This window comes from Phyllopteryx taeniolatus, chromosome 3 (assembly GCF_024500385.1).
Source record: "Phyllopteryx taeniolatus isolate TA_2022b chromosome 3, UOR_Ptae_1.2, whole genome shotgun sequence".
In the NCBI taxonomy this organism is placed as follows: Eukaryota; Metazoa; Chordata; class Actinopteri; order Syngnathiformes; family Syngnathidae; genus Phyllopteryx; species Phyllopteryx taeniolatus.
Window position 1 is genome coordinate 26,774,230 of NC_084504.1, and position 25,503 is coordinate 26,799,732.

Below are 25,503 nucleotides of genomic sequence, written 5' to 3' on the forward strand. Positions count from 1 at the left end.
TTGAGTGTTCCTCTATCACACCCAAACGCTACATTAATCAAATTGAATGGTGGGGCGTTATGTTAAAAAGTAAAATAAATGGTCCGTTTTAAATTGGGCCTAAATAATCCAGGTTCACTGTTTGTTTGGCTGCCAATGATTACAGGTTGTAATTTAAGTCTGTCACCACTAGATGGCAGTGTAGCTATTTCCAATGTACTGCAGGACGTTTTTACACATGAAGAACACAACAGCATTGTCGGAGAAAACGTTTGAAACAACTGAATGTGTGTGTACACCTGGTATGTGGTGAGAGGAAAAGAGGCGGTGGTGTATCTCAAGTATACGGTCAAACGTAAAAGTGAACTCCAAGGTTCAGCCCCTAACTGGCCAAATGCCCATCCAGCAAGGAATCACAAGAAGACATTCAAGATCGCCTTTTAGTTTTTATATTCTTAGTCTGTATAACTGTATTATACTGCCCCCCCCCCCCCACCCACCCCGGTGGCCAAGGTGGGCACACCAGAAGAGGAGCAGCACAATGAATTGAACTGGAACATTAAATCATGACGCACAAGCTGCTTAATTATTTACATTCTATTGACATGTTTTGCACCCTGCTATTCCCCCCCCCCCCCCCCCAAGCAGCACAGGAATGTCCCTCGGAGTTTATTGACATTTTCTTGGGGTATTTTTTTTATTGTGTTTTATTTATTTATTGGGGGGGAGGTCCATTTCGTCTTCATTGGAAGGCCTAAATGGCAAAAAAAATAATTATTCTCATGCGTTTCTTCCCTTTCATCTCCATCTTGGAATGGGGGAACAGAGCCTGATATGTTTGTCGTGTTCATTGGTTGGAGGAATTGAGCTGCAATTAGCACACGATTTAGGACGTCCCTCACAGCTTTTTGGGACAAGCGAGCGACAAAAAGACGTCACTCAACGGTGAATGGGTGGATAATAGCAGGCGCATTCCAGAACGTCAGCGTTTAGTCAGCTGTGACCTGGGCTGCACGGCCAGGGGGGTGAACGGGGGGGGACTCCAAGGGGGGATTCCGGGTTGGGGCGGGGGGTTAGGTTTGGACATGACATCTAGAGTAAATATGCAGAAAAAAAGTGAAACACAATCCACTTTGTGATGCTGAAGGTGATGAAATTTTTAGTAACTCTACAGGCAATGTTTTAAAGGGGATTATGATAAAAATTACTTTGGTCAGTACATATAGACATAATTCTCACAGACATATATTCTTTATCCTCTGCAAAGAACTAATATTACTGCCGCCTACTGAGGAGTTTTGACGGTCTCGATGTATCACTACAATAAATCACTAAAGGCAAGAATGGAGGACAGAATTAATTTGCTTTGTTATATTAACATTATTATTCATTAAATATTCTTTAATCGTTTTTCTCTGTGTGACCTTTTTCCATCTGAGTAAAATGTGTTTTGGGGGTGAGTGTGAGGTATTTTGGTGTAAATAAGATGTTTTTTTTGTGTGTGTGTGTGTTTGTTTTTATTTTTTTTGTTGTTGTGTGTGAAGAGGCTTCCTGTTGTGAGTGTGAAACTTTTTTGTTGAGCGTGAGAGTTAAATGTTATTTTTGCCCTCTACGGCACCTCATAGATCAGTTCGCGTTAGCTTGTAATCAATAACACCTACTACTTGGTGAGATCAAAGCATTAACTCTGTGTGTGTGTGTGTTTTGCTTTTTCTTTTTTTTTTTTCTTTTGTGACACTTTTTGCTGACAATAACAGTGACTTGGAAAAAAGGGAGGAGAATGTGTGCAGTGTTAGTCGTTGAGTGTGGTTTAAGGTGGAGGTCATAGTTAAGTTAACTCTGCTCTGGTATGTGTGTGTCAATATGAAGCAGCACACTGACAAAGCTCGCATTTAGCAGCACATCTCTACAAAATGTTTGGTGTATGAGAGAGAGAGAGATATGCCACCACAGAAGTGTACCGGAGGTTGCAAATGATGATAACCAAAGAACAAAAAAGGACCTTAGTGTGATGCTCAGTACAATTTGAGGAATTACAATTCTGGGTGGTGCTGGTCCATTCCAGTCCTGTAGGTGGCGGTAATTCCAACTGCCAAACATTTGACATTATGTTTGTCATCACAACTCTATCTGCTGGTTCTGATGGGTCACTGCCCTATTTGGCCGCAATGCAACTGACTGACTGAATAACCGACTAAGGACCTGATTTATTAAAGTTTTACACGTGTAAAAAAAGGGGTGCAACCTTGATTGCTAACGCAAAAAGATGTAGAAACTGCTCTACTAACTGGACACACCAAGGATTGCGCCTGCCAATCATCCATGCAGTGGTGAAAACCATCAGCGTTACCCAAATCACAAAATAAAAAAAAACTGACTAACTTGATAACTGACTGATTCACTGTCTCGCTAACTAATGGACTGACTGAATAACTAACTAACTCACTGCCTTAAAAATGGACTTACTGACTGACCAACTAAGTCAGAGACTAAATGACTGATGACCTTTTGACTGAGTGACAGACTTACAGACTTACAGAGTGACTAACTAACCGACTGACTGGCAAACTAACACACAAACGGAATGACTGATGACTGACTAAATAGATGACTGCAATCTAAACATACCCTGTCTCCTTGGAAGACTAGCACTTGCAGTGCACAACCACATCCAGCAGATAGCTCTGTTTTTCCTATTGGTACAATATTACATGCATTATGTCAGGGCAAGTTGTATCTGGCTGCTGTTAAAACAAAGAATCTGGGACATGTCATCACAGATCAAATGTATGACGATGATGATGATGATATGTATCGAGAGCCCCACATGTTATATGCACAAGCTAACATGTTGGTTAGGAAATTCAACTGGCACTCGGACAATGTCAAGATAAGGTCAGACCAAAGCCTCACCCCTCGCTGATGTGCATTAGCTTGATTGTCAAACATGGCCATTCGTAATGGCATGAAAGTGCGTAGTTGTGCGAAATTGTCACAAAGAACACTGACCAGCGTCAACAAAATAGCAGCGCTAGCAATATTAAGTTAGCATTAGCACTGTAAACAAGCCAACGTTAGCTAGCTACGGCTGCTATGTTGGTAGCATGGCTTATTCATAATGAAGTGTTACTAACACTAAATGTTATCGATTGGAAGTTTTGTTGTTTTGAATGTACAATCAATTAAAAACCAAAGCGGCGAGAAGCGTACCTATCGAGCAGCAATGTTGCTAATTCAGTGTCGCATGATTCCTCTCAGCTCTCTGCTTCTGTTTACTAATCCAATGCCCAGTTGCTTGTAAATGAGACAATGTACATTTTAAAAAAGATTTACAGAGGTGCATATTAAAAAAATAATTCCAGAAATGCTTCTGAAGACCAATCTAACAGGTCTGCCTGATGTTGCGGGCGTGTGACCAACCATGAATGTATGGTAAATAATTGATACCTCTGCCAGCTGTTTGTTCGTCCTCGGGCGTGGTGGTTTCTTTAAGAAAAAAAAAAGAAAAAAAAAAACTTGCGAACTGCCCCCCTTTTTACCCTTTAGAGTCTGTACTCATTTCAACTTTTGCTTAAGTAAAGGAGTACTTCCACTTTTACCAGGGTATTTTTTTCAACGAGCATGTATGTTTCTACTGAAGTACAGAAAGTGAGTACTTTGCCACCTTTGGATATTTGTCATTTTTGTAATGATTAAAATATATATCTATTTTTTAATTTTTCCCCTTCATGACTCCCCACCACCCACCTCCCCGTCTTTGTGATGTGTATTTCTTTAATTCAACTGTCTTTAAGACCCGGCGGCACCTCGGCAGGGATCACTCCACCCCACCACCACCACCACCACCACCACAACCACCCCCCCACCCCCACCGCCACCCTTGGCTTGGACTCTCCGCTCCAGTCTGGTGTTCCGCCGAACAGGCTCCAGCTAGTTAGTCGTTATCGAGGAGCCGACGTGTGGACGTTTACCTCCGGGGAGTGCTCGTGGAGCGAACCGCTTCGGAGGAGCCTCCGTGTACTACCGCTACCACTGGAGTGAACTTCCAACTCTCCCATGTGGACATTATTAGACCTTTGAGGAGAAAGGCAAACTTCCCACCACTACTACTACTACTACCACCTCCACCTCCACCCTCCACCCTCCACCTCCCTCCGTCCGTCCCTTCCTCGGTCCTTCGCTCTCGTTATCCCGCTTCGGCCGTCCATGAGAGCCGCGCTCGACCGAAGTTAGCTTCTTTTTTTTTTCTTTTTTTTGAAGAAAAGAAGGAGAGGAGGCTGAGGAGGAGGGGAAAATAAAAGTTAGCGGGGGGAAAGATGGTCCGCCTGCTGTGCGTCCTGGTGCTCAGCCTCGGCTTCCTCACGCCGCCGCCGCCGTGCCACGCTCGGATTTACACCAACCACTGGGCGGTCAGGATACCCGGCGGGGCCGCGGTGGCCGAGCGGATAGCGGAGAAGTACGGCTACAGGAACATGGGACAGGTAGGCGGCATTCCTCTCCTTTCCTTCGGTTCGTACCAAGTTGTCAAAGTGTCACGGGGGCTGGCCGCCGAACCAAAACTTGTCCAAATGTTGTTTGATACGACTGAAAGTTCGCTAGAAATGCGTGGGGAGACCGAGCCGGAACGCACAACAGGTGCTTCAGCCTCCCCGGCCCGAGAGCAGTCTCATGTGCTTGGCTCTTTTCGCACACCGGTGGAACGCCCGTTGGCAAAAGATTTATGGGGCGCATCAAGAGAAGAAAACATTATAGTCCTGAAGCAAGGAGATTTCCCCTCAAATGTGGCGAACAAACTTAGAAGCAAAGAGCAGAATAATCAGTTTTAAGTTGTTGATTTTAGATGAAATGAGTTGCAGTAACTGGGTCTGACCTGCAGAGGCGCTGTTGATTCACTTTCAACTAGTTTGGAATATGAAGAAGAACAACAGATTGAAACGGAGCAAAATAAATGCAATAAAAACAAATACATGGACAAGAAATTGTACAATCTATAATTAAGATGGCACAGTGAAGTAGGCTTCCGTCTTCAAGAGCTCTTCAGTTTGTTCATTGCTTTTTGCCATTTGGTGTTTGTTGTCATTCTTTTGGACTGTTTACAGTGGCTTTGAAGGAGAATGAATGATGTTAGTTTCTTATGGTTTGCCTATTTTTTGTGTGACAGTGGACTCTTGGAAAAGTAATTTCGGCTCTCTGTATGTACACATACTGTATATTAAGGGCTGAGAATAAAATGTGCTGTGAATTTTTGAAAGGAAATGTCAATTTTCTTTCAAGGAAAAAATATTTCAAAAAGTTGGAATTTTAAATAGGGGAAAAAAGTAGTTTAAAAAAATATTTTCATTGTTGTTAATGTTCATCGAGGGACTTAAATATATATTATTGCTATGTGATACTCTGAATAATTTTTCCTGGGAGTGTAGTGCCATAGTAAATGTGTGCAGGGCAGGGGTGGAGCTCAGCTTCCCATATCTACTGAGAATTTTGAATATTTTATTTATGTTTTAAAATTTAGAAAAATGTGTTTTTTTTTGGGGGGGGGGAATAATTTGTCATGGATATTTCATGATTTAAAAAAAAATCATAATTTTACATTCCTTTATGTATATTACTATTATGGTAAACATTTTTGGGGGAGTTCTTTCAATTATTACTTTATTTAAATGTAAATACTTTTTTGCAGTAAGTTGTATTTTTGTATTTTAATCAATGAATTGCTTATTTTACTTTAAAATTCATGTAATTTATTTCTAATGTGGGAGTATAGCTGCCTGGGTAAATTGTGCCTTCGTTTACCCATAGCTGACGTAGCATCATGCTTCTTTTGACAACACACTTTCCAAGACTTAATTGTCACAGCCAAGCTGTGCACTCCATTTTGCCTCAATCTCTTCAACATGCAACTGACAGATACTTAATGATGGATTTATTGATTATTCTGACAGATTTACGGGCTTTGTAACCTATATTTCGCGTCTTAAATTGGATCAAAGTGTCTTCAAAATGTGGGCTAAAAGTCTTAAACGTGACTTCCTTCCGCCTGCTTTAGCCGGCCTAAAATGCACCATTTGCTCTCATTCCTAAGTGGGTCATTATTTCCAAAGAGATTTACCCACGTTCACACTTTTCAAGGTTAATTTGGAAAGAGTCCTTCAGTGCATTCCCTCCTCTATGTTGACTATTGTCAGTAAAGACCACAATGAGGCATACATCCATAAACAAGAGCTTGGCATCGACAGTGGAGGCTGTGTTGGGTTGTGTGTGTGTGTGTTTGGACCCAGTTAAAGAGCCTTTCGTGAAGGGTCGGGGTAAAGAAATACACCCTTCAGTGTGGACCTCACACGTACTCTTCACACCGAAATATAGTTCAAGCCCACACTTGCCGGCATAAAGATGTGGGTGGGGGGGCATTCTGACAGGTTGTTGTGGGGTAGCCTAGTCAACAGCTATTGAACCCCCCTTTGCCTCCCCGCTTCCTCTATCCCTGCCTCGTCCAGTCCGCCCACCCACTACACTCCCCGAAGAGAAGCCTTAATGGCCTCGTTTATCCCCACTCTTTGACGGGAACTAAACGTGCACAGACCCCCCCCCCCGCACCCATTCCCTCGTTCATTTTCTATACCGGCTCACCATAGGAATTCCCCTGTGGAGTGCACCGCTACTCCCACTATTCGCCCTCATTTCCATGTCAATATGGTGCGTCCACTGGACGTCAACGCCACATAGATGAGATTTAGCTTCACTTCCTGGTTTGGAATTGGGGGGTGGTCTAAGGGGTCTAACTCTAAATTGTATTTTGAGTCCCACCCGCACGGAATCTTCCACTATTGGGGCAGTGCTGACGGGTCACGACTTTAGACGTATCAATCGAGGTTGTCAGCCATGTTTTCTCTTTTTTTACGTTCAAGTGGCAAATGTTCTACTTCTCAGCAGTATGAAATGCAGCATTAAGGACGCCCTCCATAAGCTGGAGAAAAATCTGATGTTGCCACGAAATGATGAAAAGAAAAAAAAAAATTATCCTATGAGAATTAAGTTATATAGTTTGAGAAAGTCATATTTGTAAGAGAATAAAGCAATTTTTTTCAAGATGAACATTTTTGTATTTTTTTAAAAGATAGAAATAAGGGTTTTCTAGAGAAAAATATTTTTCAAGAGAAGTATTTTTTCCCAAGGAAAATGTTTGTAATCTTTGGAGAATATTATTATTATTTGTATTTTATTTTTTTAAATTCTTTGTTTTGTTTACTTTATTTTTAATTTTTTGATGTACAACTTCCTATTTTTATTTTATTTATTTTATTTTAGGATTTCTTTTTTTTTAATTTCTTTAGAGAAAAAAGTAAGCATTCGATAATAGCCCCATATATTTTTTTTCTTTTTAATATTTGAAGAAAAAGTCCTCATCTTACAATAACAGTCATGCTTTATTTATTATTTCACCCCCTTTTTATTTTTATTTATTTTTTTCACTATACTTTAAAGTCGTCTAGCTTAGCCTGTTAAAGCTGGAATTTTCCATTCATTTTTCGTGTCACTGTTCTGACAAAGGAATGGTGGGGGTGGGGGGCAAAGTCATCTCTTAAGAATTCTGCCTTTGGAAGTACTATCAGCTGTAACATAGGCGGAAATTTCCAATCGCTTGGACCAGAGGGTGTAAAGTTGTACTCTTGGAAGTCATTGGAGCTCGTTGAACTTAGGTCTTGAAGAATAGACCATGAAGTTGTACCGGGACGCAAGATGCAAATGGGAGGGTTGGGGTGTGGGGTCTGGATGGGAAACGGTGACAGAAGGACAATATGGCCTCCACCGTAGTACTGTACAGAGGGGAGCAAATAAAAAAAATGGTGGCTAAAGAATAAGGGATGACAGAAAGATGGATTAGATAGATAGATAGATAGATAGATGGACGGATTGATGAAAGGAGTTGGCATCCAGAGAAGTGAGCACCTCGTTGGGGAATTTTGGGTAATCCTCTTAAGCTTGGAGCCCCCTTCCCAGACTAAGACAGAGGCTCAAAAGTCTAAATCAGCTGACAAGGTCACAGGCACAGTGTCTCTTCAAAGTGTTGTTTTTAAAGTGCTTGGGGCTAGGTGGGTGTCTTGGGGAATGGGGGTGGGGGGTGGATGTCCATAGACAAGACCTGCTTGCTTCAGAAGTAAACCACAAAGGGTGTTTTTCTTTTGGACAATGGTTGAACTTGGTGGTTTGTCATGCCTTTTCTTCTTGCACTCCTGGCATCGTCATCGAAATGAATTGAAATCCCACTCATCCGTTCCAGCCCCCCCCCCCCCAAAAACACATTTTTTTTGGTAACATCTTTTTAGTCAGTGTCAGGAAATACGCAAAAATGTTGCGATATGGACTGGTACTGGGCGATATAGACATTTTATGTACTGTCGATAATTTTACATCCCGATAATTATAACTCTCCTGATAACGTATTTTTCCTTAAGATTACACAAAATTAATTTCTCCATTTATTTACAAAACCCATTTTATGTCGGAAACAAAATGAAATTAATAGAAGATGAATACAAATAAAATAAAACACCAATATTCAGTGGAAAAATACCATTGAAAATATCTGCTAGTACAACCAGTTTTCAAGGAATGTACACTGTTGTGTATATTGTAATGTTGTATAATGTGCAATGTTGTTTACATCAGTGCTCTTCTAGCCGTGCCCTAAACAAGTATTTGCGGGTGATGTAAACATGCTACTGCAAACTAGTAAGTAGCCTTGCTGCAGTTCTGTCTGACGTGGGGGGCGTCTAAAGTCAATCACAATGACTCCCCTGGAGTCCATGCACACTGCACAGAGTCTGTTCATTGAACTCACCTCACTCATTAAAAATCTGTCAATATTTTTTTGGGGGGGGGGGAAACATGTTTTAATTTCCATCCATTTATTAAAAACATGGCATTATTTGAAATTGACAGTGCAGAAAATGCACAAACATAAATTGATTATGATTCCGTTAATGGTATGGTCCTTAAAATGTCAAAAAATAGGCAAAAACGTTGATCATTATTTTCACAAGTAAAAGCAGTCTGCTTTCTTGAGAGACTGCAGAAATCTCAGAATATTTACTTTTGAGAGGCTGAAATTCAGAGGATTTGGACAATTTGAAGTTAATATCTTGAAGCGATTAATCGATTATCAAAATAGATGTCGATTAATTTGGTAATCGATCTGTTGACGATTAATCTATACATGTTTGCGCCTCTAGAGCTAACCCAATCCCCCTTACATCCAAATAACGTTTTAAAACAATAGCGGGCTATATTGCACTGTAGACATTTGTATTGCAGTACTTTAAATAATGTAACATTTCACAGCACTGTGGTATATAAACAAAATAAAAAATAAAAGAGAATGTGAAGGAATCAACAGCTTTCTCGAGCATTCGTCTGTCGGATGTGTCAGAATTCGGTAGCTGAAGTCTGGTTGGCCGGTTATAGTTCAGTTTGTGCGTCTGTCTGTCTTACAGCAGCTCCTTGTGAGTGTTCTCATTTTGTATTTGTGTGTTTGACTGTTTGTCCCTTTCAATCCACGGCTGAACGTGAATTGGCGACGATGGCTGTCCTTGCCCACATACAAGCGCTTTACAATACCTTAAGTGCCCCAATGGCTTTTTTGGGGGGGAGGTAACACACAAAAAAACAGTGGTAAAAGTAATTTTGTAACAAATAAATCCAGCTAGAAAACAAAAACCTTTTCGGTGGACAATGAAGAAAACGCCACCTTCTTCTTGCTGGAGGTAAAGAAAATGTATACAATGAAGACAGTGTAGCTGTGACTCTTCATTTCGATTTAGTAATGGACACACAGTTGCAATGTAAAGGCAGACTGCGTTTAAAGTGTCAGCGCACTAGTTCAGGCAAATCCCTAACTTGTTGCTCCAGCTCGGAAAGCCTCATTTAAATTCACCCAGCAGGAGGTAGGACAAAAAGAGATGTGCATTATCTTTTTTGCAATTCTAGGATTATGATCAAAGTGACGCATAATCCAGTATCAGCATGACGGCACGTGATTGACTTCCCGGTGGTGATGATTGCGACATGGTACCAAGTGAGAAAAGAGTCAGGCTTTGCCCCTGTGGCTCAGCAAAAACACTTTGGGAGATAAACAGCTCAAAATGGCTTCAACTTGAAGCTAGAAATTAAATAAGACCTACTGTTTATTGTTTAGGGACACCAAGTTCCTGAAGTGTACAGCATGTTGAAGTTCAACCTCGTTTGTTTTAAGGAAATCACACTTTTCAAAGTCAAACAGCAACCATCATTAAACCTTTATAACAGGCTTTTTTTTTTTTTTTTTTTAAGCTAAAATTGAACAACAGGCTATAACAGGCTTTTATAACAGGCTTTTTTTTTTATTTTTTTTTTTTTATTATTATTATTTTTTTTTTTTTTTTATAAAAGCTAAAATTGAACAACAGGCTATAACAGGCTTTATAACAGGCTTTTTTGTTTTTGTTTTTTTAAATAGTTTTTTTTGTTCAGCTAAAATTGAACATTTTTTACTTTAATACAGGTGTAAAAATACAGTGAGCCCTCACTATTGGCAGGGGTTAGGGAACAAACCCTGACGTAAATAGTAAAAATCTGCCACTAATGGAAGTCCTCTCCATACATTTTTTAAAACTTTTTTAAAATAATTGCCTATACTAGGGGTACTCAAATAGAAAATTTTAATGGGTTAAAGGTTCATTACTCAAGTGATGGCTAATACTAACTAGGCACTTGTATGTCGCCACTGACGTTTTTTATGCACACAAAATCAGCAAAATCTATAATCCGGTACACACACGCTAGCGCCTTCAGTTCTAGCCACCCAGACGCCACTGCCCATGCGCAAGCAACGCAAATTTGTCTGTTCGAATAACAAATAAAAACAAATGATATAGTTTGTATCCAAATAGTTGGCTCTCTAGGTTGTCTGCCTCCCATCAAGTATGAAGTTACACAACCAAGTCAATCTTTTTTTTTTTTTTTTTTTTTTAATTGAGCTGCCTTTTTCCCCCCAAAATGTGTTTGAGTGAGCTGTTCTGAATTTTACCAAATTGTGTCATCATGACATGGCTAATTTACATAACCTAGCCCCCGACAGCGAGTTTCTTTGCCCATGACTTGCCAGCTGGGCTGGACAAAGATCTGCAATTTTTCACGTCAACAGAAAGCTAAGCAGTGCTACAATGTCGTTGGATACTTGAATGTTCAACGATGTTGTCATTGTGGGGGCAGAGAGGTATTTGTCTTCGGGCAACGTGTCCCCTGCTTGTGAAAGCAAACTGAGATCGTTTTCTTGGAATCTAATGTTAAATTCCCTTTTTAAAAAAAAAATATTATTATTATTATTATTTTTGCCAAAGAATTCAAATTCGAAGCGTTGTTGCAGTTCTTAGTTGCTTCAAAAACTGGTCTGGTGTATGAGGCAAAAGTTGATCTAATGGACTGTGTGGGGCTGGCCATGGATCAGTGACGCACCACTGGAGCCTTGGCAGCCATGTTGCTCTGATCATGTGAGGGATTGTATGGTCTTTATCAATTATTAAAACTAATCACCTTCCGAGCAGCTTGCCCCCCCTTCACGTCCTCCCACTCGTTGTCACTGTATGTTGTCGTGTACGCCGACCGGAATTTTTGTGGAACCTTGATTTACAAAGTCAATTGGTCCTTGAACGCGGTTTGTAAATTGAACATCATTTTCCCATAAGAAATAATTTAAACATGAATAATTGGTTGTAGCCTTGACAAAAGGCCTTATTTTAGTAAAAGTGTGTACACTTCGAACACAGTACACAGTACTGTATCTCAAACATGACACGGGGTGATCGGTCAAAAATCTATATTACTGTATTTTTCGGACTAGAAGTCGCAGTTTTTTTTTCATAGTTTGGCCGGGGATGCGACTTATACTCCGGAGCGACTTACATGGGAAATTATTAACACATTATTCTATAATTTCACGTTATTTTCACATTGACAACCGCAAGAGGGCGGTCTAGGCCTGACGAAAGCGACGTAGAAGAGGAAGAGGCGCATCGTCCACCTCCGGAGTTGGCGGAGTTGTTTAGAAGTGACACCGAGGGTGAAGATTTCATTGGATTTAGTGATTTGGAGTGACACTAATGGTTTGGTAAACTTGTTAGCATGTTCTCTATCCTATAGTTATCTGAATAACTGTTAATATGTTACGTTAACATACCAGGCACGTTCTCAGTTCGTTGTTTTTGAGTCCTGTAACGTTAGCTGAATGTGTTACGTTAGCATACCGTACACCTATCCAGCCTGTTTTTCTCTATTCTAGTTTTATTTTATTAATTTCCCCCCCGAAATGCGACTTATACTCCAGTGCGACTCATGTTTTTTCCTTCTTTATTATGCATTTTATGGCTGGTGCGACTTATACTCCGGAGCGACTTATAGTCTGGAAAATACGGTAATCAAGTTAACAACAACAACAACATGTGTAACTGTTCTCCTCATTCAAATGCAGACACACCCAAACAGTGTCACATCACGTGTCCCTCTGGTGCGTTCACAGCAAGTCAGAAATCACAAAACCCCTTAACTTTAACAACCAAGTTGCTACAATTATGAAGAATACAAATGAAACCCACTTTACCTTGACTTATTGGCTTGGAGCTTTTTCTTCTATTGACAACAAGTCGGCAGGCATGTAAGTGCCTCGCCGTCTCGTAAATGATAGTTTCAGAAATGCTATCGCTCCCTCGCTGTTTTTTGTTTAGCCAAACCAGCAACAGCTTTTCGACTTGGTCCAGAAGTTTCTCTCAGTTCTTTCAAAGATACTACAGCCCTTTGGCCTTGTTGGCACCAACAAAAAACATTTTTTTTTTTTCCCGCCACAGTGGCAATTGTGCACTTGTACCATAATTGCAATGCATGCAACATTGATATACAGTACTCCTCACAAATACTATTTTTTTTTTCTGTTGCTTTTCTTGGAATCATATTGAGCGAGCAAAAGGCAAAAATAAAGCGAAACACACAGTGACGCATTATATAAAGTAGGAACCGACCGTGACTAAGAGTGATCTAACTCCTCACAATGGGCGCAGCGCCTGGCACAAAATGGTTGCACCGCCCGGCACAAAATGGATGAATGAAATGTTAGCACACTGCGATAAGGTTTGACCATCGGGCAATATCTTTGTTCGGTAAGTGGTTCGTAAATGGTTCCAACATTGAGAGGTTCGTTAATCAGGGGACCACTGTAAAGTATGGAGTCTCACCAGTGGTCCACAATGTGTGGTGTGTGTGTGTATGTGTGTGTGTCCGCGTGTCCGTTCATGTTTGGATTCCAGGACTTATTTGTTCCCACCAGACTACATCAGTTCTTGCCGTTGTCAGTGTTTCTCCATGGCAGTCCTTTTGATTTTGTGTTAAACTTCACATCCACTTGACGCCGATTGGCTCCTCCCATCTGCAGTTGAGTATTTAAAACAAAGGTTTATTTTGTGCTTTTACAGATTGGGGATTTGAAAGACCACTACCACTTCTTCCACAGTCGGACAATTAAGAGGTCCACTCTGTCCAGTCGTGGCCGCCACAGTTTTATCTCCATGGAGCCCAAGGTAAGCACGTTGTCTCTCTGAATGTTCTCAACTCCTTTTTTACACGCCCATGTCGTATTGATGCTGATGAGAATTGTGCCGTGGCGGGCAAGACGGCAAATTTCCTGTAGTTGACCTCATCTTTAGATGGCAACACTATTTGAGTCTGAAGGCTCAAATAGTGCCCTCCATTTAATCCCAAAACTTGATTAATCGACAATTGATTAATCCAATTTTATGTCCATCTCTCGTAAAGACTGTACACAAATCTTTAAAGTAACGACAATATTGAGAGATAAAGTGGGTTATCTAGGTTTGAACTTTTAACAGCAAATAAATTTCACAATAAATACACAAATATTAGGAAGCTAAAAGTCTGAGGCGAAAAAACAAATATTTAAGAGACGTTAAATACTGTAGTGGATGAAAAATAAAAACATTTGGTATATATATATATATATATATATATATATATATACACACACATACTGATATATTTATTAGTTTGAACATTCAATTTTAATTTCTTTGTAGTGTATTCAATTAAATATAGGTTGAACATGATTTGCAAATCATTGTATTCTGTTTTTATTTGTTTAACACAACGTCCCAACTTCATTGGAATTGGGGTTGTGGACATTAGAAAAAATGACAAGAAAAAATTGTAGGCAAATAGACACATTCATTGGACTACAAATGCACAAAAATATAACAAAATTATTCAAAATATGAGACAAAAAATCGTAAATAGATTAAAAGTCCAAAAATAGTCGAACCGAAATACAAATACGATGAAAAATACAAAATATTGGATAGACAGATATTTAAAAAATTAGAATGAATTAAAGATAACACAAAATATAGAAAAAAGACAAATTTGATTAAAATATTATTATATATACAAACTATATTAGAAATATTTGAAATAAATGTATGAAAAAAATTATAACATTGAACATTATTGGACAAATATTGAGCAAAAATGCACAAATATTTGATGGAAAATCCATAAATGTTAGGGGGAAAAAAACCACCACTCTAACAAAAGTACTAGCTAAAAATACAAAGCAGTAAAAAATAGCACCGCGCCCTGGGCTGCCTTCTGCCATGTTTATGTTTTGTAGCTTTGCAACATATGCGTCTGACTTCTTCCCCTTTTTTTCTCCTATGTTTGCTGTTGTGGCTCGCACCAGATTGGGAAAAGTTGACGACTCTTAGACACGCCAAGTATGATATTAAAAAACAATACGAAGTTTGCGTGCACTACACAAAAATAACCTTTCTTTCAAAAACAAAACAAAATGCACACTATTTTGAAAATGCAGATTTTCCAACTGTAAACCGGCAAGATTGGCCATGAAGTTCAACTTGTCTCCTGAATACCAGGTCAAAGTTAAGTCAAGTCTTTTATATGTTTTAGCACAGCAAGTAGCAAGTCCTAAAACTGTCCAGTTTAAGTGTGTCCCCCACCTCTCTGAATCCTTGAAACGTTTTATCTGAAATAAACCCTCAGTCTGCTGCTGCAGGTCATGCTGCAGACCCTGACTTTATTATTAGTGAAACCTGAAGCCCCCGCCACTCCCGTGCCCACTGCCTTTGTCACGACAATACATCATAGAAGGCTGATTAACCAGACAGTCCGCTATCGACTTCATTGAAATGCACAGTTACTGTGCGAGCTGAAAGAGTTCCCGGAGACTGCTAAACTTTTTCCGACACATTCATAGATGCTATCGTCATAAGTGTGACTGTTTTTTAATTAGTTTTTGGGGATTATTTCCTGAGGAATGAAATTGTGCAAACCAGTGGGAAAACATAATTTGACTGATGTAATAAAGTTTGCTGATATTTTTGTGAGCTATGTCTTGGTGGTACAGTTCAGCTCTGCTTTCCTCGACGATGAACTAAATAGTTAATAGTTCTATGAAGTATCCTATCCACTGTCTGGTGCGTTACGATATTGACACACCAGGATCAATTATCAATATTATTATTGTCTGTTGAAAATAGGGATGGGCGAGTACCGATACTAGGTCTCAGTATCACGCCGATACCGGCCTTATTTCAAGGTATCGCGTACTCATGAAGGCTGCCGATACCAGTCATCATTACTTAAGACAAAAAAAATCTGACATCAAAGTCCCCCCGTGTCACGACGTTGTGCAATGTGACGTGAATGTAACCAATCGGGCGGCACGGTGGACGACTGGTTAGCACATCCGCCTCACAGTTCTGAGGACTGGGGTTGAAATCCCGGCCCCGCCATGTTCTCCCCGTGCCTGCGTGGGTTTTTGCCGGGCACTCCGGTTTCCTCCCACATCCCAAAAACATGCATGGGAGGTTGATTGAAGACTCTAAATTTCCCGTAGGTGTGAATGTGTGTGCGAATGGTTGTTTGTTTATATATGCCCTGCGATGGGCTGGCGACCAGTTCGCCCGAAGATAGCTGGGATAGGCTCCAGTACACCCGTGACCCTTGTGAGTATTAAGCGGTACAGAAAATGGATGGATGGATGGATGTAACCAATCAAAGAAGCGAACGGACTCAGGAACAGCGAAGCGGCCATAAATAAAAACAAATATGTCTAACCCGATGCCGTTATTTTTGTATAAAACTGGGTTCCCCAGATGGCAAGAAGTATTTTCCAGGATTTTCTTTTTATTTATCTACACCACTTCCGCCTCCATTCCCTTCAGGAACACTCGGCAAAGATCAGCGTTTACCCGGAAGTGTCTGCCCATCTTCCTTTTTGTGAGATCACGTGAGATTTCAAAATCTCTTGTCTTTATGAGTGTGGTTTTCTGTGTCGCGATTATCGGCGCTCAGCACACAACCAAACTTTTAAATGCCTGATTTTCTAGTCTTTATGTGTGGGGTCTCTCACAGATAAAATCCTCAGAAGATTTGAAAAATCCTTGTGTGTACCAGGCCCAAGTTGTGCACTGATTCAGGACTTCATAAAATAGCACTGCATTACCATAGCGGTCTAGACTTGATGGCATATTTCAAGTTGTTCTGTTTTTTTTTTTTTTTTTTTTAGAATTCCAGGTGGTGATTATAATAATTAGCGAGATGAGCAATAGTTTTGTAATCAGCATTTCAAGATAGAACACTGCATTTACCACAGCTGTGTGGCTCATTTTGATGTGTTCTGTTCATTTCCTGTGAGCAAGGTGGCGGCTGTGAGGGCTGGATTAAGCCAAATAAAGGGAAGGTGGCGTGTCGAGGGGTTAGGCGGGTGATGTCTGGCTAATCTGCCGGATCAGTGCGAGGGCTAGGCTAGTCTGCCACACCGCTAATGACGTCTCGCTGTGTGTGTGAATGAGTCAGACGGGGCGTAGCGCAGCCGTCACTTGTTGCAGCGCAGCCAAAGCGGCGTGCCCCGGTTGCCATGGAAATGTGTCTCTTTATGGCACAGGCTCAACGATGACATTACGTGGCTCTGTCAGGTCAAAGTGCACTTCTGTGTTGATAAGTGTGCGTTTTTACCATCATTTAATGACAGTGAAGAATTTACAGTTGGGCTAAGTAATGCAATGGGATGGGCTGAGGTCTTTAAAACCGCATCTCACCAGGCCGACTTTATCCCCATGTTCTGTATGAAAGGTACCATCACAAAGTGGAGTGGTTGAGGTCGACCTAGCTACCCACACTCAATTTGTGTTGAAAGCAACTATTGCTTTCCTTTGAGGTCACACATCTAATTATCCAAATAACGACTGTGAGCGCCGACTTCCCTTTTCCCCACTTAGTATGAAAAAGTAACAACATAAAATGAGTGGTTGATGTCGATCTGCAAATTTCATGGCTTCCGAGGTAGTAGCAGAGACCTAACAGAGGGTGCGTGTAAGGGGCAGTGAACAATGTGAAGTTTAACACCAGAGACTCGCTGCCCCCACCCTTCTGTTGATTTTCTCTGTCGCTATGTCACTTTCCTGGATGTTGCGATGCATCTAATTTTCCAAATGAGGGAAGCCCCACCATCCAAGGTATGAAGGGTTCAAGCATGGAATATGGGGTCAAAGTCTACTGGCAAAAGTCCCAGCTTCAGAGGTAGTATCAGAGGCGGGATAGTGGCTGTGTGAAAGGGAAAAGTAGAAAGCTGGGACTGGCTTGTGAAGCCCTGTTGAGTCAAAAACAATTGGCTGGCCGACAAGCATTTTCCACAATAATGTCCCATTTTTCTTTCTGTGCCACATGTTGATAAATCCGGGCTCTACCATTGCGTCGTTGATCCAACAATTTTCCAGAAACTTTCACGCGCCGTTCCCAGGCATATTTGCACACCAGAGGTGTAAAGGTAGAGCCAGCATTTATTCGCCTGCGCCCTTTAGACAGTTCTCATCGAAGCAGGACATTGCCTTGGTGTGACACATAAACTTGCTTTAAACACAACAGGGACGAATAGTAAGTATCAGGTGTTAAACTTTAGAGCCCTGTCCTGACTTTCTGCCTTTTCCTCAGCCACCTTCTCGTTCTGATACTACCAGTGAAGCTGGGAAATATGCAGGTAGACTTCAACCCCATTGTGTGTTGGTACCTTTCATACATAACATCGCCACAGTGAAAAAGCAAAATCTGTGTTCATACAACAATTGAGGATTGACATATTCATATGATTAAATGCGTGGCCACATCAGCGGGATGTTGTAGGACAGTGACAATTGCTTTTGACAAAAAGGGGCGTGGGTAGTAAGTCTCGGGTGTTAAACTTCACACTCTGGTCGTGGTCCCTTACACACTGGCAGCTTTTCACGATACTGGCAAATTTGTCAGTCGACTTCAAACCCCCAAAAAGCAGAGAAAAGATGGGCAGCGTGAAAGGGGCATAAGTCACCTGAAGTGCCCTGGAACAGCTACCAATTCATGTTTTAGGGGCACATAACAGAAAGGAACCAGTATTTTATTAATTAACTACTGGGGTCTTAAATAAATGCATCCTTTGGTTTATTTAATCAAATGTTTGCATGCATTTACTGCATCGTCAGTTGAATTGTAACTGACAGTTTGTAGTCATTAGGTCATGGCGGCACGCCCCCCTTTTTAAAAGTCCGTACACATTCAGGTTAGTGGAGGGTAAAAAAAAAACCATCCGATTGGTGTTTGTTTGGTTGCCGGAGGACATTTGTGTCTCGGAGGGTTTCAGTCGACGAGCCCGAAAGCCATCTAGCGCGCACTGCTACGTGGTCTGCACTTGAATCCCCCCCTCCAAACTCCTCCCTCTGTCATAACGCTAGCACTGAATGCAAACTACTTTAATTTCATTTTTAATCAACCTGACTGTGATGATCAAATGTGGAAAGAATGCTCATTAGGAGCCATGGGTGTGCGAATAACAGGTGACCAAAGTTTGTTGTGGGTACAACTCTCAAAAACTCAATCACAAAAACATCAGTGGATCAATTTGTCCTTATTTGCTCTACTCAAGTGAACTCTTCCCCACTTTCCCCCCTGGTTACTGACCCAGGCGAACCACCTGCAAGCGTAGAGTCCGAGTGGGAGGTGGTGGTAGTGGGGAGGGTGGAGGTCTTTTGAGACTACACAGACACGCTCCCAAACAAATTAAAGAGGAGAAAATTGGAGGGAATGCGTCCCGGTGAGGCAGAAAGTCATTGCTGGAGTAAATAAAACAGAATGGAGCGTGTCCGACGCCTGTGCCTCGCAGTCTGGCAAAACAACAAAAGAGTGCTGATACTGTGGCTGAAGTGGAGCGCGACATTGTCTTTGCCTTTGCGTATAGATTGGGATAACGTGGCGTATCCAAAGTGCTGACTTTTCGGGGAGAGCAAAGCGTGTCATCGCCATCCGATACTTTGGGATAACAGCGGAAGGTTTTAGTCTGCGGCAGGTCACCCTGAAAATGGATTCGAGTTTGCTTAAATCTTTGTTGAAAAGTGCAAATTCACTCTTCTGAGCAGCGACAACAGAAGCGAGCAGCCCTAGTAATTCTTAAAGACGTGATTCCCTATCCTTGAGCCATAGGATGTCTGCCGATTTGTGTTGAAATGACCATTTCCCGGGAGCCCACAAAGACAAACTTCATCTGATTGGTACCAAATTTAAACCATGTATAGTATAAGTTAAGACTTTGATTTTCTTCATTACCAAGCCTCGTAACCTAATTTACTCATATGTCAAGTCAATTTCTGAATTGCAATGAACTGCCATTAATCTGTTCCAGCCCCACCAAAAAAACAAAAAACACCACCGTTGTTTGTGTTTTTAATGGGGAAAAAAAAGGGACCGAGCGAGCCCTTGCCGCTCATAGCCAAAATTTGCGTGTAGTTGACGGCCCCCCCCAAAAGGCCCCCCTAAGTACCCCCCACTATCACATCACAATTTTACCAAATAATATACAAAAATGCAATACAACAATGTGTGGCATTACTGAAAAAGGGAGGCATTTCATGTATGCCTCCCTGGAGGAATACCATTACTACTAAAGCAAGAAACAGTTAAGTTAACCTCTATACGACAATATCATTTGGAGCAGTCCACAATCAATATTTATCTAATAACATGACAAAAACATAAAAACGTACAATAAAAAAACATCATACTGACCAGAGATGTTCATTAAAATCCATCCTCCTTGCTCCTCAGAGCTAGCTAGTTTGCGTTCAGTGCTACTGTGGTGCCGAATAAATCCTTTCCCGGCCAATGTTTTTGCGCAAGACTGTATCAATCAGGGGTACTCAAATACTGTGCACTTTCTAAAGAGCCACAAGTACATTTTTCATTGTGTTGAAAGGTGACTGGTCCATTTATCAAGGTCGGCCAGGCCATATGCGATAATACTGCAATACTGTATTCCGAACGAAATGTAATTTTCATTTAAAACAACAAAAATACGATCTGAGATCTAATGTAATTTTTATCCATCCATCCATTTTCTGTACCGCTTATCCTCATTAGGGTCGCGGGCGTGCTGGAGCCTATCCCAGCTAACTGCGGGCAGGAGGCAGGGTACACCCTGAACTGGATGCCAGCCAATTGCAGGGCACATATAAACAAAACAACCATTCGCACTCACATTCACACCTACGGGCAATTTATAGTCTTCAATTAACCTACCCTGCATGTTTTTGGGATGTGGGAGGAAACTGGAGTGCCCGGAGAAAACCCACGCAGGCACGGGGAGAACATGCAAACTCCACACAGGCGGGGCTGGGATTTGAACGCCGGTCCTCAGAACTGTGAGGCAGATGTGCTAACCAGTCGGCCGCCGTATAAATAATAATAAATAGTTAAATAACCCAGGTGCTGCCTATTGCGTACCCTTGGTATAAATGTATGTGTATGTGTTTATATGTGGTAGGCTACTATATACTGTATGTGGGTAGCAGGTGCACTGATGTGGGAGCTCACACCATATCCCAGTGCCGGACATTGATGGACACTGCCATGTCATTTTTTGGTTGAAATTTCTCACACTTTTGCAACCCATTGTCCCATGTTTCATGCACACCCAATGTACCTGTTTCCGATTGATTCGCATTTTTACTTTCTGATTTATCGAAAGAGAGTGAGAGGTGCAGCCAACACTGTACCTCTCTTCTCTTTGTCTCTTTCTGTTGCTCTCTTTGTCACTCTCTAGCCCTCTGTCTATCCCTCTCTTTTTGTCACTCGCTTACTCTCTGTCTCTGTCCTTTTCTACTCTCTAACCCAACCAGTAAAGGCAGACGGCTGCCTCACACAGTCTTGGGTCTGCTTGAAGTTTCTTCCCCAGAGGGAGTTTTTTCCCTTGCCTCCGTGTTGTGATTTGGCGCTATATAAATAAAATTAAATTGAATTAAATTGCACTGATAGTGTAGTGGTACATGTTTTACTGCCTTTCACACAGGCGGTGGAGGTCCAATTCCTGGTCAGTGCACCAATTCCCAGCCACTGCCGGTCCCAAACCCGGATAAAAATGGGTGAGTTATGTCAGGAAGGGCCTCTGGGGTAAAAACTGTGCCAAACAAATCATGCGGGTGACTTGCTGTGAGGACCCCTGACAGAGAAAAGCAGAAAGTCACTTCTTCACTGCATGTGTATAGGTTTGTTTCATTTATATTGTAGATTTTTCATTGCTTTGTTTTAAAAAAAAATTTTTAAATAATTTCTTATTTAATTTTTTAGTACTGCATATTGAAAATAAAATAAAATAATAAGTTGCCTACAGTCAGCCACTAATGAAAACTAGTGACACACACTGCATGACCAGTTCAGTTGTTTGGTCGCTTTGGAAATTCGGAATCCTGCCATTTTGGTTTGACGCAACCATTTGAGAATCGTTTTGACTGTTTTCAGGCTTTCATTTTGAAACAAACTCTGCACAGAGATATTTTTTTTCCAATTGATACCAACTTTGAACAACGTATAGGCTACTACTAGGTGATGCTAAATTGAGAAATGTTTTGGTCAAGTTTGAAGACGTGCCATAAGACACAAAACTCGAATATCACAACTCCATAAGGTCAGAGACTAATCAACTAATTGTTTTTTGTGCCCGTTACTAAGCGCCAGGCTTTATCTTGCCACCAATTTGAATGCCACTAGAAAGCCTCTCGGGAGATGATCTGTGCCGAGGTGGAATAATTGTCATCCGCATATAAACACAAATGATTTCTGCCCAAAAAGCAAATTGTTTAACTCGCACATGCATGTGCACGCTAATCACATAAATGGAAACTACTGGAAATAGACTTGAGGTGCTGTCGCCTTGGTTTGTGGAAGTCGGAGTTGACTTTACTGTGTGCTGAAAAAGTGGCGATGCCTTCAGTGTCTTCCCTGTGTTACAGTGCGGATGGAATTGAAATGCTAATATATGCAAATTGCAATCATACAGCAGTGGTTTTGAGTAGACAAGCGGGTCTTAATGAACACTATTGTGTTTTGGAGGCTGATGCAGAGATTTAGTTTAGAAGCATTAGACTAATAAAAACTATCCGGGTCTGTATTTAACTCTTGTTCTCTCTCAGGTGGCCTCATCTTTTCCCATATAGGAGAATTCTAAACGCCTCTGTAAAGTGGTACCCAATGGAGTTATTAAGTCACCCGTATTCATAAAATCAATTCTAGTCGCCAGCTATTTGTTTTCACTCCATTGGAGTCTTTTCTCTTCTGTTCTTGGACTCTCCGGGGACGCATTCTCCTCAAGCCTCAGCTTTATCTCATCTCGCCACCTCCCAACTCTACAGAGAAGCCGGCAAATTGTTTCTGTGCATGAGAGCAGATAATCACACCGCAGTCATTATGTCAGTCTCCCTCTCAAGTCGTATTGATGCTGTGAAAAATGCTCCTTTTTTTTTTTTTTTTTTTTTTTTTAAATGCACAAGGATATTGTTCGGCAAGAAGAAAATTACTTGTGCTGCCTGGAAATTATTCTCTTTGTGGTCTAAAGTTCTGCTTCATCGTTAGATGTCATAGCGCGTGGTATCAATCCAGAGAGTGAATACTGACATGGAAAAATGGAAAAAAAAAAACTAAACAAAAAACATCAAGGTACATTCTGAGTCTGATGATCTGACTTGTTTGTATTTATGTTTAATTGTTCCTGTAGGAGATATTGAAAATAGAATGCCTGTCTGTTGCCATCATAAAACCTAGGCTTTTACATTTTAGATTTTTAAATTTCATAGTTGTAATTTAAAAAATAAAATAAAAAAAAAATAATAATTTTAAGTTGATACTTTTTAAGAAAATATATTTTCTAATTAAAAAAATATAATTTCCATTTAGCAAAATTTTTAACCAAATGATTGCTTGTCACACTGTTATAGACTTCATTGGAACAATAATTTCACTGCTGAAATTCATTGAAAATCCAACCCCCGAAACCTTGGCAACAGGAAATTTGGTATATTGACTAAGGCAGAGTGATTAAGATAACAGGATAAACATGGGAAAGGTGTTCATGTCTATGTATTATTATGTATTAGTTTGGCTTGGCGAATTCTACTTTCTGTGCTATTAATGAATTTGGATGGAACTTTTCTCAACAAACAAAAACGCTTAACATCGGTGCACACAAAAAAAGAGAGGGCTAAAATGAAAAAAAAAACAAAAAAAAACAAAACCTTGCTCCTCAGTGGATGCAGCAGGGGCGGGCGGCAAAGAAGTCCAGAGTCCTCCCCAGCTCTCCATCTGTGGATGGGGGACTCCCTAACTCGCGACTGCTTGCTAGCAGGCTCAAGAAGAAGGCACTGGTCGATGCCTCTGCCTATCAATAAATCAATAATTTCACTTATTTCTTTATTATGCTGTGTTTTTAACCACACCCCACTAAAAATAAGTTTATTATAACGTCGTCCTGGGGCTGGAATAGATAAATTTTATTTCAATTAATTCCAGTGGGAAACATTATTTTGGTTGGCAAACGTTTCGGTTCACTGTTTCACAAAATGGATTAATTTCTTGAACCGAAGTTCTATTCAATGACGTTGGACTCTAATGGCATGTTTCAGGTGGAGTGGATCCAGCAGCAGGTGGTGAAGAGGAGGATCAAGAGGGATTACAAGATGGCCATGCCCCTCTCTCTATCCAGCCACGCCCACAGCAGCCAGACCTTCCTGAGCAACATCTTCTACAACGACGCCAAGTGGAGTAGTATGTGGTACATCGTGAGTACGCCACGCCACCCAAGTGTTTTTTTCCCTTCTCCAACCGTCGAGCTAGTTTGTAGGTCAAAGTTCAGCTGATGTCGTTTCTCGGTCCCTGATTAGTGCCTGGTCAGAGTGGGGATTTGTTAGTTATTTTGTGAATGAAAGACAAGAGAAGCCATAGTAACAACATACAGTCAAACACCTTCCGTTCCAGGATGCTCGTGGAGCCCCCCCTCCAACGAAACTGAAATAACCAAACAAAAATATTATCCAAAACATAGAAAACAACGGGGAAAAGATACAAATTTAGTAGACAAGAATAGAAAAATATTTGAAAATAATACTAAAATATTTGTACGTTTCGGTTCACGGTTTCACAAAATGGATTAATTTCTTGAACGAGTTTAACATAGTCAAACACCCTCCGTTCCAGGATGCTCGTGGAGCCCCCCCCCCAACGAAACTGAAATAACCAAACAAAAATATTATCCAAAACATAGAAAACAACGGGGAAAAGATACAAATTTATTAGACAAGAATATAAAAATATTTGAGAATAATACAAAAATATTTGTACGTTCGTATAATTTCTGGCAGAATCCCCTGTGAGAAGGAGTTTCAACTTCCACCTCCGCCCACGTCCCAGGAGAGGCCGGGGACATTGAGTCCAAGTAAATCTTGTTCTGCAAGGTGGTCGGTGCCCGTCGTGGCGGCAACCCCTGAACCTGTTGGTGGGCACTAGCGGTCAGGCATGCCGTCCAACTGAAGAAAGGAGTCCTATCGCGCCTTTTTGGCCTCCGGGACTCCTGAGGCAGCTGATGGGTACCGGCTGGCTAAGCGGAATGCAGCTTTGGTGGTCGCTGAGGCAAAAACTCTGGTATGGGAGGAGTTCGGTGAGGCCATGGAGAAGAACTTCCGGATGGCTTTGAGGAAATTCTGGTCCACTATCCGGCGTCTCAGGAGGGGGAAGCAGTGCACCATCTACACTGTGTATAGTGGGGATGGGGCGCTGCTGACCTTGACTCGGGACGTTGTGAGCCGGTGGGGAGAATACTTCCACCGACATGCCTTCCCGTGAGGAAGCAGAGTCTGGGGTCTTTGAGGCGGGCTCTCCTATCTCTGGAGTTTAGCTCCTCGGTGGCAAGGCCCCGGGGGTGGATGAGATTTGCCCGGAGTTCCTAAAGCCTCTGGATGTTGTGGAGCTGTCCTGGTTGACACGCCTCTGCAACATCGCATGGACATGTTCATAACTTTTATGGGCAGAATTTCTAGGCGCAGCCGAGGTGTAGAGGGGGTCCGTTTGCTAGCCTCAGTATTGCATCTCTGCTTTTTGCAGATGATGTGGATTTCCAACTCT

At 41.3% G+C, this 25,503-nt stretch overlaps 1 protein-coding gene across 7 annotated transcripts in view; it reads left to right on the forward strand.

The window, feature by feature from the left end:
• Window positions 1-3,847: 3,847 nt before the first annotated feature.
• Window positions 3,848-25,503, forward strand: part of pcsk5b (proprotein convertase subtilisin/kexin type 5b) — an 83,630-nt gene continuing 61,974 nt past the window's right edge. For 4 of the 7 annotated variants that reach the window (XM_061768013.1, XM_061768011.1, XM_061768012.1 and 1 more), the window contains exons 1-3: window positions 3,849-4,460; window positions 13,476-13,580; window positions 24,009-24,164. In XM_061768013.1, coding sequence (XP_061623997.1) covers window positions 4,296-4,460; window positions 13,476-13,580; window positions 24,009-24,164 — 426 coding nt within the window. In that variant the 5' untranslated portion in view covers window positions 3,849-4,295. Of the gene's footprint in view, window positions 4,461-13,475; window positions 13,581-24,008; window positions 24,165-25,503 lie in introns of all 7 variants that reach the window. The other 3 variants (XM_061768006.1, XM_061768008.1, XM_061768009.1) reach the window with 1 other exon arrangement.